The sequence below is a fragment of the Lepidochelys kempii genome, chromosome 1 (assembly GCF_965140265.1).
Source record: "Lepidochelys kempii isolate rLepKem1 chromosome 1, rLepKem1.hap2, whole genome shotgun sequence".
Lineage (NCBI taxonomy): Eukaryota > Metazoa > Chordata > Testudines > Cheloniidae > Lepidochelys > Lepidochelys kempii.
In genome coordinates, this window is record NC_133256.1 from 60867171 (window position 1) to 60880781 (window position 13611).

Consider the following 13611-nt stretch of genomic DNA (forward strand, 5'->3'; position numbering starts at 1 on the left):
GCCGTCGAGTCACAGCTGGAGCCAGGGCAGCAGCTGCGGCTGGGAGATGGGGCTGGAGCTGAGCTGGGGGAAGAGCGGGGCCGGATGGCACTCCCTCACCACCATCACCACCACCCATGGGGGCTGGTCTGAGCCCCACCATGTCCCTTTGAACATTCCTCCATGCCCCACTAGGGGGACGTGACCCACAGTTTGGGGACCACTGCACTAAAGCAACCTAGCTATAGTTTGGATTGAAGTCACAAATATAAAAAGAAAAGGAGTACTTGTGGCACCTCACGAAAGCTTATGCTCAAATAAATTGATTAGTCTCTAAGGTGCCACAAGTACTCCTTTTCTTTTTGCGAATACAGACTAACACGGCTGTTAATCTGAAATATAAAAAGGTGATTTATTAAAATTTACTTCCATCTAGCTGTGGTGACACAGCAATGCCACTGGAGGTTAAAAAGTCTGGCAGTGTTCATAGGAAGAAGTTTATGTAGACTGTCTAGCCCAGGAACCAGTGGGACTGAAACCATTTTTGATATTTGCTTCCACTTGATGTGCACATTTTGTCAATCAGTTTAGATATGTGTTGTGGCCCAATTTGTATAAACGGGTAAGCTATTTAGCATGTTACTAAATGGGACATTCCAGTTCATAAATGATTATTTGTTTGGCTTCATGTGGCTATACATTGTCTGATGGAATGCGATGCTCTGGATTTTCTGAATCACCCTGGAAATTGAGCACAATTAATTGGAAAATGGTGTGTGTGTGTGTGTGTGTGTGTGTGTGTGTGTGTGTAATGGCAGTGTTAGAGACCTTTAAAACATTGAATTAATCCATCCAGCTGGTAGTCATCCACATCAGAAATTCTGTATCAATCGCTACTCAAGCCTTGATGCTTCAGACATTTCCACACATCTCTAAAAGCAGGCTTCACATAGCATTGAAGAAGAAACTTTGATGCTTAATACTGCTAACTACATGATATAAAATTTATGCACTAAAAGGGCCTGCTAAACACCCACAGCATCAGCTGAAGTCCAAGAGTTATCGGTACTAAGCACCTGGGTAAATTAAGCCTTAAATGTTTACTATGTATAACACCAATAACTGAAGTTTCTTGCTACTAATGCAATTGTTCACTTACCCACCTTTTTAAAAAATAGTAATCAACGTACCATGTTTGCACAGCAAATAAATTTTCCTTGCTTGATTACTAAAGGGAGAGATACTAAACCAGTTTGTAATCTCTTGATTGTATTTTCCTGCTCTTCAGCAGGGTCTAGTACTTGTCCTCTCTTTTCCGAAATACATAACCAGTTTCAGAATTAGTTGAATCTAGTGACCAGTTCCTGGCAAGTCCCAATGGCTGTTCATGACTTATAACTGGATAAGATGAGGGGAGCCAAGCCCTTAAAGTCTCTACATTTCAGAAATTCTCTGCATAAAAATAATCTTTTGGTCATCGTTTTGTGTTTTGACAGATCATATCAGCAGTTTTCTTGGCTGATACATTGATTGTAGGACATCCGTCTTGCTGATCTAATAACACATCACCATCATAGCATGAGAAGAAAATAAATGTTTAGTCTTTTTGGCAACTAAGTGCAAATGCTTTCCAGAATATTGCTTTGTGTTGAATGAAATGGCTTTGGGCCAGTGACTAATTAGAGTAAAGGGCTGTGCTTGTGAATTATGCATGCACTGTAGTGTTTACCCTAGTATTGTTAAAACCACAGCATATACTTCTACAAATAAGGTTGTTGTTCAGATGGATGTGACAGTCCTTCTGTGGATGATATACTCTACCAAGTGTTTGTGCTTTAGTGTAACAAATACTTTAACCGCACATTTTCAAATGCATTCCTTGTGTAGTACTGCTGTGGAAGGAAATGCAGATGGAAGTAATTTACATCTTGTTCAACTTAGACACAACAGACTTAGTAACAATAATAAATATAGAAATAACTTGAAAAATGTTGCTTGCAGTGAGGATTTACAATATTTAAGATTGCTCAGATTCTGATGGTGCTAATCACTCTTTTCACCTACCCAGCAATTGCTGAGTATACAGGAAGAATTAAATAACAAAAAATCCGAACTGGAGCAAGCAAAAGAAGAACAAACACATACACAAGCCAGGCTTAAAGTTCTTCAGGAGCAGGTGAGTGCTTTCATTGAGCATAATCCTTATTTAGGACTACACCAGGGGGCCTGATCCTACACCTTTGAAATCAGTGAAAGTTTGGCCATTGACGTCAATGTGATTAATATATGACCTGTGTGTGATCTAATGAGCATTTACAAAGGTTAGTTGAAGTTAATTGGTAGTATTGTTTGGGGGAACTGAAATTGAAAGTGAAATTGAACTCTTGTCAGTTTTGCAATATCAGATATTTAATCTCACATTTTGTATAACATTTTCTGTTATGTTCCTCCACACTGATACCAGTGATGTGTGAATGTTTTCTATCTGAAGACAAATGAATTTTGGGAGAGTTCAATATACCAGCAAAGCAAACATATTTCAAAAAAAGCCAGCCATTTCTTTTAAGACTAGTAGTGGGGGAAATGAGTTTAGCATCTCCTGTATTATTCATGCAGACACATGTATACAAAGGACTGAATCATGATGACATAAAAAAAAAATCCCCAGTGCATCAGTGCACTTATCTAACTGTGGTGAGAAGCAAACCTTTTATATCCTCTGCAAATCTGATCATTTCATTTTTTGCTTTCATTGATATTGAAGTGCTGTATGACATTGATAAGTGTATTTGAAAATATTGTCTAATGCGCACGGTAAGATGGATTGTTTCACTGCAAAGGGAAGATCTGTGCCCGTATGCGTGGTACTGGAGATGAAATACTGTGTTGTCCACACACACAGAGTATACAAATACATGTTGTGTGTCGACAACTTGATTGTGGAGACAGTAGTCACAACTCCATAGTTCTTAGCTGAAGTAGGCAGTGGATTGCTTTTTTGATTGATTAATGTAACTTAGGGGAAAAAATCAGAAGTGTAGAATGTAAATTGTTTAGATGGCAAGGATTCAAAAAGTCTATGGTTTTCATAATTTTAAAAAATCCTTCTGAATTTTTGAATGTTTGTATGTTTTTATAGTTATGCACATTGGACGTGTGTCGTCAGATGCATTTGGCACAAATATACTTTACAATCTGACAATCCAGATTCTGCAAAATAAAGTTTTCACTTAAAAAGATATTTCTAGCGCTTACGGTTGCAAAGATAACTTTCTAAATGTGAACTGATGTAATGCCATCTTAGACAAAAGGGTATAAGGAAGAATGGATTTGATTACAACTTTTTTGGCACCTAAAACTTCAGATGAGAAATGGGCTAAGGGACATGCAGGATCTATATAGTATATACGAAACATAAATATAGGGTATTTTAGGGCTACAATTTTAACATATGTTAGTAGTATTCAAACAACAGCGTTATAAAATACTCTTTAAAAAAATTTTTATTATAGCACTCAAAATGTTATAAAACATACGGGAAGATCTTACAATCTGACAACCACCATAGTGCAACTACGTGTTTTCATTGCAAATATCTGTGACATGCTGAATATTGAAAATCATGGGCAGAGTCAAATAAATGTGAACATTTAACATCAAAATAAAAGCACAGGGGCTACTGGATTGATTAAGAACATAAGAATGGCCATACTGGGTCAGACCAAAGGTCCATCCAGCCCAGTAGCCTGTCTACCGACAGTGGCCAATGCCAGGTGCCCAGAGGGAGTGAACCTAACAGGTAATGATCAACTGATCTCTCTCCTGCCATCCATCTCCACCCTCTGACAAACAGAGGCTAGGGACACCATTCTTTACCCATCCTGGCTAATAGCCATTAATGGACTTAACCTCCATGAATTTACCCAGTTTTCTTTTAAACCCTGTTATAGTCCTAGCCTTCACAACCTCCTCAGGCAAGGAGTTCCATAGGTTGACTGTGCACTTGTATTGTATTATAAATTTTTGTATTACTTTCAGCAAAACCCGCTATTTTTAAAAGTTAATTTAAAGCTGAGGCAGAATTTCCAGCCTGTTGCACTGAAGTGCCACAGAAACCAAGGTTCTTAGTGCAAAATTTTGATCCAGCTGAGCTTTGATTGTACTCTTAAAGATTCTGTATATTTTTACACATGGATTACCTGTAGAATGTGAATAATCCTGTAGAAGAAATGCCCCACTCCCAAAAAAACCCATGGACATCTCAGTGCACGGCTAAGGTTGTAACCCTTCTGCTTTCCTTTCAGATTCATGAAGGGTAGCCCCTTGGCAATTGGTGGCTCCAGTTCAGTGCAGTGCATCAGCATGCTCTTTGCTGGTAACCACATTTGCCATTGAACAGCAACAGAGCCTGCCTTTGGGGTAGGGCAGCTCCTGTTTTTTTTTCAATATTGTATGTTTTTCCAGGGTTTCTGTTACTATTTTATGCCATTTAGGATATAAGATAAGAATATAATTCAATCTTGAACAAAAAAACAATATTGGAAAAAAGGGATATTACTCTTGGTGTGTCTGCACCTAGGCGTTTTTCCTTAACGTTTTCCACTATCGCTACCTGCAGTGCAATGATGGGAGTTCTAGTATAGACAAGGCATCAGCATTTTATCCTCTGTGCTGTCTAACCTTGCTCAGAACAGATGGCACAGAGGTGAAAATGGCCACAACTGCCAATGCTGTGGCTACACTAGAGTTACCATCTATGAAACTTACCCATGGTGGTCATGGGGTGGAAAGTTTTTTGGGGGAAAAGTCTAGTATACATATTTACCTAGAGACAGATTCCAATCTCTAGCAGAGTGAGAGTGTGGTTCAGTGGTGAATCTGAAGTCAGCAGTAGAATACATGCTGCGCATCACACAGGTAATAGCCAGTGATTGTAGGGTGGCTGCACTTGGTGAACCTGAAGAAGGCGGGGGTGAAGGTAAATAAACATATGAAATTAGCTAACCTCCCTTGCCCTTTTTATTTTGAGCAATGAGCAGGTTATCTTAAACAACATGCTGAGCTCCCTTTCAGACAAGAGCCTGCTCTTCTGACCTCTTACACGTGTGGGGGATGGAGAGGCAGAGGGAGCCAAGGGCGATGGGGGGGAATGAGGGGGCTCTGGTGTAGGCAGCAGGGGCCAGGAGTGATGGGGGGGGATGGCTGGGGAGTCCACGGAGGCATCAGAGGCCAGGGTGGGTGGGGAGTCCAGGGAAGCTGTGGGGGACCAGGGGCAATGTGGAGGATGGATGGGGAGGCAGCGGGGGCAAGGTGTTCCAAAATGCAAGTTCACCCAGGGTGCCGTTTTTCCCTAAGACTGGCCCTGGTTGCTTATCATTTCATGGAAGTGGTGGCGCATTCATATGGAATGCATTGGACTGCTCTAATTATAAATAGCAGCTGTTCTGATTCAAGCATATTGGTGTCCATTTTTACGAGAATTATAGGGTTGTTCTCACACAATAAACCATTTGTGTTAGGCAGAAAAGATAACTCTTATAACAACTGCTACTTCCTTAGTAAAAACAGGTTGAAACAGCAGAAAGAGCTGTTTACTCCCCCACTCTCATTTTGAATAGGTTAGAATAAAGGCATACATTTTTTTTTAAAGGTATACACACCTAAGTGCAAATGCGCTTTGTTCTGCATGCTCATCTTAAATCCCCAGTTCATGCAAGCATGTGAAGGTTGCGGTGGCACATACCTGTCTGTGTGGGTTCATCTGTAGATTGGATGTGCAGATATCTTTGAAAATTTGGCCCAAAACGTCATTAGGTAATTTCTTAAATCTTCGGATAGTGATTATTTTATAATCTCCCCTGAAGTAATCCTGAATTTCCATTAAAAATCTCATTTACTTTAAGAAAAAAAAAGTTTTGCTTCAGATCACCTGTAGTGAAATTGGCAGTATCTTTCCAGTTCTTCCTCCCGATAACTAAATAAATGAGTTCCATATCTCTTCCTCCTCCATCATACTCAGGAGCCATGTCAGTTATCTGTGTACTTCCTCAAGAAAGCAATATACAGGAGCACTCTGACATTTTAAACAACTCAGAATGTATCATTCAAAAGTAATCATAAGCCAACACTATTTAGCTAGTGGCAACTTGCAAACATTGCAAAGCTTAAATTAATAGCAACAAGAATGGGAAATGAAATCATTTATTCTTCCTGAGAGCCAATTTTGTACACTTTTTATGCCTTGAAACTGTTTTCTAATCTTATTATTTAAAAAATAATGATCCAGTCTTATTATTTTCCTTACTCCCCCCTGCCTAAACTTATCAAGCCTTAAATATGTTGGTTTCAAAATGGCTTGAGCAAAAACTCATTAGAATTATATGCTCCATCTGTTTTTCTCATTGGAAGCTTTATAAAATGCTACTTCAAATAAATCAAAGATAACTGTGTGAAATACTCAAGTAATGTGCTTTGTGTGGTTTTGGGTTTTTTAATTTTGTTTTGTTTTTGTTGTTTTTTTGTTTTGTTTCTTTCTTTATACTTTGCAGTTAAAAAGTGCCAAGGAGTTAGCAGAGATCAACGGCCATGACGAATCTCAGGCAAATGTAGGTACAGCTCTATTTACATTCTATTATTAAAGGTTATGGAATGGCTTACTGGTTTAAGAGCTCAGGTTTAAAATGCCTACTTTTCCTGCAGCTACAAGTTCAAATCCCAGCAAGTTTCATTTCAAGGTAGTTAAACTGAGTTCTGTAAAATGTACGTTGTGGGGTTATTTGGATGAAATGTTAACAGCTAAGGTTCTGCCTGCTCTCCATGGATGTTAACAGTACCACGGCAATTTTTGTAAGAATAATATTTTGCCTTAGTGTCCTGGTGCCCAGTGCTCTTCCCTTCTCTCCCCTCCCCCGCCCCATTTTTCTCACCAGCTCCCAGCACTAGTCTCCCACAGGCATCCAATCCCAGAATTCTTCCTGAACCAGTCCCAGCCTCCCCACCCCAGGTACCAGTCCCAATCCCTTTTTCCAACCAATCACAATTTCTCTCTTCCTGTGCCCCCCTCCAGTCCCAATCTCGCAAGGTTCCTTGCCCCCAATCTAATCCTTTCCCCCAACCCTACCAGACTTTTGCTCCCTGCCATTCTGTCAGGTCATATTTTATAAAATCCAAGACCAATAGAAAAGCTTCCATTATCTCTTTATTATTCCAGTGGAAAAAGGTCCTTAGAAAAATGGCAAGGGGTAGGGTGGGTTAAAGAAGGATCCAATCTCTTGCCTGTAATCCAAACTTTGCACCATTTGCTTTTGTGTAAAAATCTGAAAATGAAATTAATAGACTTGAAACAGGTGAAACTGAATATCTTTGTCCTAGCTGAGCAAAATGCTCACAGCTTAAATACTGAAAAGTAATTTATTTTTTTAATCATTTTTGTGTTAATAATCGAGAGTAGTAGCACAGGTAGGAAACCTATTTTGTTTTTAAAAATTATATTAAACCTGACCCGGACCCTAAATGTAGTAAATAACATTTAAATGAAGAAGTGTTTTTCTTCCTTTTTTTAATGTTCTTTGAACCTTGTTCATTATGGTCTGATTCTGCAGTGAGGTCAATAGGTGCTCTGAGAATCTAGCACTGCACAGAAACCATTAAGTACTGTTCCAGTGTGCCAACAAAGCAAAAATTCCTGTTTGCACACAGCATCTGTGCAGCCTGGAAGAATTTGCTTTCATGTGGAAGAACTACATTAGCTTGCTAACAATCTTGAAATTGTCACTTCTGTTGCCCTGAACACTGTTGCTTTCACACAAGGGCGGGTCAAAAAATTTTCTGATGGAACACTTTTCTGTTGGAAACTGATTTGACAAAATCAAAATGTTTTACAGGAACATATATATTTAATTTTAATTCTACAGGAAATTATCAAAATGTTTTTTGTCAGCTTATGTATAATATAGTCAAAATGTTTTGACTTGTATATTAATTATAATATAACAAAAGTCAAATTGACAACATCAAAATGAAACATTTAAATAAGGTTTGTTACCAGGGAAGCCACCTCCCATGCACCCCTGTGGCCTGGTCTTCCTCTCCAGCACTTTGCCTCAGTTTCTCCTCTTCAGGCGTCCTTAATAAACTCCACGCAGACCTCTGGTCCAACAGTGTCCCTTCTCCCAGGGTCTAACTTACTGTCATAAAACTGAAAACAAAACTCTGTTGTCAGGCTTCTCTCCCTGCCATTTCCATTGAATTCTGTTCTCTGCAGCTCTTCCCGACTTTAGCAGGCCATTCTCAGCACTACGTGCCTGGAGATTTGATCTACTCCCCTAGAGTCTGCTTAGTCTTCAGCCCTATGACTATGGCTTCCAGGCTCAAACCCTTCCCCGTGGTCAAGGAAGGTCTCTTGCAGGAGCCTCCTGCTCTCTGCAATCTCTGCCATGGGTTCCTCTCTCTGTTTCCTGTTCCACTCTGGCTCTTTATCAGGACCAGCTGCCCACTATCTGGCCCTATCCAGAGGCTGCTAATGAGACACAGGTGGACTGGACCTGTTCCTTCTTAAAGGGCCCAAGTCACCCAGTTGACAAGGTAATTTCAGAATTTTTGTTCGAAGTAAATTTTGAAATTTTGACTTTTTGTTCTGATTTGGGATGAAAGGATATTTCAAAATATCAGCATTCCCCTCAGAAGGGAAATTCCATTTTCCAGCCAGCTCTGCTTCTCTCTCTCTGCTTGATGTCCATGTGCACCTGACAGTGAATGGGCATCGATGGGTAAAGAGGTGCATTGTGAATATTTACATCCCAAGGATCTCCCTCTTGAAGTTGGATCTATATGAACACAAAGGTCCTCCTCTGTGCAGCGCCAGTCCCAGGATCCAACGCCTAAGGGAAGAAGTCACTGCCATTCCTAAAATAATGGTGGAGAAGGAAACTAGACAACTGCACTTGTCAATCCACAAATTCAGAAAATTGTTCCATCTTAGGATAAGAGAGAGATTCAGGAACATAAATATAAATGGCAATAGATAAATTTATTTTGATACCTAATAGAGAAAGAGTGAAAATTTATTTGCTGCAGAAATGGACATGGTTGATGGACAGGAACTGAGAACCCTTTAAAGAGTACAATATGACTAGGCTTCCAATTTTAGCTTTTAACCAATAAACATAGAGAAAACAACCCTGACACAAATAAAAATTAAATCAGTGTTTGTCCAGTAAACATCAGAAAACCCTGGAAATGTTTTTTTTTTTTTTGTACCTAAGGGCTTGTCTACATGGAGCAGTAATGCGGGCTATGAGATGTGATTTCTAAAGCACACGTTACACATTAATTGGTCTAGGTAGATCTTGCTCATGCACACTAATCATTCCCTAGTGCATTTTAACATAGGACTATTTGAAACAGAGAGATTACTTATAACTGTATTTACAACTAATGTATATAATACACATTCCTCATTACAGTATATGCACAGAGGAAAGTTCCCAAAAAAACAATTTTTAACATCTATGTAGAACTCAAAAATTGCTAAAAATAAACCCTCAACAATGAAATTAATAAAATCCCCAAACCAGAATCCCTAAAAATGATTAATGTTGTTTACACTGAATATTTAATACTAATGTGCTTCTCCTCCAAAATGCATCCAAAGCTAATTACAAATAGAGTTTGTGGTTCTTGCCCTTGGCCAGCATCTAAATCTGGACTGATCAAAGAGGAAAAGATGTAATGGCTCCTACATGGTTATTAGCGGACTGTGATGCATATAATAGGATTAGTACATATTCGATACAGTTGACAAGTTGAATTTAGCAAATGAAATACCCTGACATTCAGGACCAGATTGGAAGGTATTGGCAAGCAAACATGAAAATGTCTGTGTTCCAAATAGTATATATGACCTTTTACCCTAGAACATATTTTGGGCTACCTGTACCTTGTACTGTAGTAGTAAAAAAACAGATTTTTGAAAAGGACAGTGGCAAATTTTATGAAGATCACTGCATGTATATTGCAGTGTTGTACTCCAAGAGTGTCCTCTCTGTATTGCTATTACAGTTTTTAAAAATAATTTTCCTGTGTCCTAAGGAACCTTTTCCACTAGTGGCGTTGGCCATAATATCGTAGGTATTTTACATTATCTTATTGTTTCTTGAAATAAAAATTAGAACATTTTTGGTAGCCAAAGAGAGTATAGACAACATGTATTGCGTATACGTGGCCGTATTCTGGGCTGGGCTGCACACTTATTGGTGGTCGGAACATCCTACCAGTTGTAAAATAGAAACACACTGCTGATTAAATGTGCCCAACTCCTGACAGGCACAAAATTGGCAGATCTTGGGGAGAGGGGTGTCTTGTTTTTGGCAAAGGCATTCCACACAGTTACTTAAAAGGCTGGGCAAGGGTAATGTTAGACCCACTGCTACTACAACTCACAAGCAAAGCTAAAAAGAAAGAATAGATTTTTGTGTGCATCAGCTGCATTAATTATTCCAGGGCAGTGCAAGAATAACTCATGTGCAGGACTCTGCAGACAGTCATGAGGCCATTTCACGAATGGCTTGTCAGGTACATGTTTGTTACATCTGGTCACATTTCACATGATTTGAAGTGGTTTTTAATCCATTGAATGTGTCATTTTTGCTTGTGGTGCATTCTGTAGCAGGAAAACCCTGACATAAAGTGCATGTTGTGCCTGGAGCAAAAGTCCTGGCCCTGAGGGAGACCTAAGCTTAATAGTAACCTCAGCACTCCCATATTCTGGGCTGACAGAAGTGTTCTGACGTAAAACTCATTTCTGGGGGCTTAGGCGTGATTGTCCATTGTTCTTAATGCTGCTCAGTGCATAGAGCAACTTGTTAATTTCCCCATCATCGTTGGACACAGTGATATATAATTCAGATCATCCTCTTAATTGAAGAGAAAACCCTAAATAAATGTACAACTATAATTTCAGATTTCATCCTTTGTCCAGCATGATCCTGGTCTCCCGTGACCAGACTAGCCTCATCTTGAAAAAAGCACTTCTTCTTTCTGAAGTGGGGCGGAGGGGTTACTAAATGGTTTATGAAGAGAAACCACAAAACACATGCTGTGAGATGCGAAACATCAATGTACAGTATTTATTCCTCAATTGTATCTGGCTTGCTGTAGAGTCTCTTGCTGCGTAAAACGTGTGCTGTGTTTTGATCAACATCGTCCTTCTGTGCACTGCAAAACTCAGCATACTTAGGGTACCGGATGTCAAGGTAATGACACAGTCTTCCTGGGACAGTCCATTAAATTACATCGGGAAGCTGGGGCATCAATCCTATCAGACAACCACTGTGAGACTGACGCTAGTTAAAGAATTTTTGAATGTCCACAATGTACTTAAGGGATGAAATTCTAGCCCCATTGAAGTCAATGGCAAAACTCCCTATGGTGGGGTGTAATACCCCTTTAAGGGACAGTCTAGCACTTACAGCCAAGCAACCTGAGTTCAGTCAAGGAGTGCCCTGCCCCACCCTGGAACTGGGCTATATAAGCGGGAAAAAGAAGCTGAGCGAGAGAAAAGGGACCAGAAGCCACACTTGTGGCTATGGGTTGCAGGACCCTCAGGCTCCAGGGCATTAGCCTGATCTGCTTCATAGAGGCTTTGTTTTCTGGCTATAAGTTTGATTGCTCTGATTCAAGGCACTTGAACTTGGTTAAGCTGCTCCTCCCCTGACTTGATACCTATGGGAAATGGAGAAAGCCTGCCTGCTTCCTAAAGCAATGAGAGACCGGGAAACTCTGCTGGCCAAGGTTGGTTTGGAGGCCTTGTAAAAGGGGACTTTGGGTGGTTTTGGTTAGCTTGGTTTTGGCCTCCCGTTGTATAATCCTTTACACTTCCATTGACCTCAGTTGGGCAAGGATTTCACCTAAGGACTCTGTTAAGTGTTATTGCTTTCTAAACAAAGTTTAAATAGTGTGCTAAATACAGACATCTCAGAAGGTTAGAGTGATTACATCTGAATTTCTATCCTCTTTTTCTATTTTCATTGCCTGAACAAATAGCAAAGCCTATCTTATTCTGCTTTCTCTGTATCTTTGGTTAGCATCTCTAGAAACTTGGACACAATAGTCTGTGGTTTTCTCTTCAGACAGAGAACCAATGGAATTAAGTAGGGATGTATTTTTCCCTTTGGATGCTTGTAGCCATTATTGGGGGAGTTTTCATGTTTGATGAACCTTCGTTCACTACTGTTGATTCCTTTATTTCTTCCTTTATTTTTCTCCTTCTATTTCTGCACTTCCAGCATTAGTAGTGAACCTCTGAGTGTAAATCTGTCCAGAGGAATATACCAGGGTGAAGCATTTCAACCATTTCACTAAATTGTTCATTTAGTGCTACACTGAAGGTAATGTTATCTCTTATCAAGTTCAAGTCTTTGCCTTTAAGATGTTTTTATGAGGGTAATCACTGGATGATCCTTACTATTTTGGGGATGGCAAAGATAGAGACAGTTCCTAAGTGAAGCTGATCTTCAAGATCAGCTGGAAGATCTTAACAAGTACATATTATAACAGCTATATTTCAGGGATCATGATGGCATCAAAATTGTTTCTTTGCAGGATCATCAGACTCAGTATTCTGCTCTTCCATTTCAATAGACGAAGTTACTTTCAGTGACACATTTGATGTAGAAGAATCCAAAGAAACTGATTTTTCTGCCCATTTGAGATGAACACAAACGCTGTCTTTCAACTTAACTCTTGACAATGTATACATTTTCCTGTAGAACAACAATATGTTTTCTTTGCTGCAGGCCATTGAATCACCTGTTTTCTACCATTGCCTTCAACTTTAGGGATGTAGAGTCAGATAAAGTCATAAAGTGATGATTGATCATCCTTTTGCAGTATTAATCAGCAGCTTTCATATTTACACCTTACACCAGTTAGAATGAGAAACAACCACCCAGTGAATTCGGCACTGTGAAGATTGAAAAACTAACACGAGCTCTAGCTTTGTACAGAGCCATGTTTCAGATGCCCTGTTCACCTTCCAGAAATTTCCAGATTCTGGAAAATCAAAAACCCTCACAATTCACAACTCCCCCCTCCCACTTGTGATTCTGTACATTAGAGGAGAGTGATACATACATATTACGCAGTTCATTATGGTGCAGTGTTTAGACCTGCGTTCTTACAGAATCACAGTCTCTATGGTTTGAGCTGCAGTGCCTCTGCAGAGATCCAGCCCTTGGGAAAGTGCTGTAACAGTGTAGGCTGAGGCACAGTCTAACAATGAATATGTTATCTGAAATGGCCCCCGGCTTTAGTGATACCCCCTTCATTAACATGGAGCAACAAATCATACCACTTCCCTGGTTCCTAACTGGAAGTGCAACAGTGGCATACTGACTTAGCTTTTGACTGAGTAGGTTCATTTAACCTCAGCAAGAGAGGAGCGAATGGTCTGAAACACAATGTTAAAACCTATTCAGCCACCCACTCTCAGCAAAGCACAGACATTTCTGCCTTTGGATTTCATGAGCTCTGTGGGGATACAGTCACGCAATGCCCACAGCTACCAATAGCACCTGACATTTTAATAATACCTGACAGTTCTGTTCAGCCTTTCTTCCTACAGTGCTGTACAAA

At 39.8% G+C, this 13611-nt stretch overlaps 1 protein-coding gene across 18 annotated transcripts in view; it reads left to right on the forward strand.

The window, feature by feature from the left end:
• The window catches only part of ENOX1 (ecto-NOX disulfide-thiol exchanger 1), a 503910-nt gene that overhangs the window by 465532 nt on the left and 24767 nt on the right, over nt 1–13611 (forward strand). For 16 of the 18 annotated variants that reach the window (XM_073345396.1, XM_073345365.1, XM_073345354.1 and 13 more), the window contains 2 exons: nt 2048–2155; nt 6528–6584. In XM_073345396.1, the coding sequence (XP_073201497.1) occupies nt 2048–2155; nt 6528–6584 (165 nt within the window). Of the gene's footprint in view, nt 1–2047; nt 2156–4283; nt 4399–6527; nt 6585–12263; nt 12366–13611 lie in introns of all 18 variants that reach the window. The other 2 variants (XR_012159113.1, XR_012159112.1) reach the window with 2 other exon arrangements.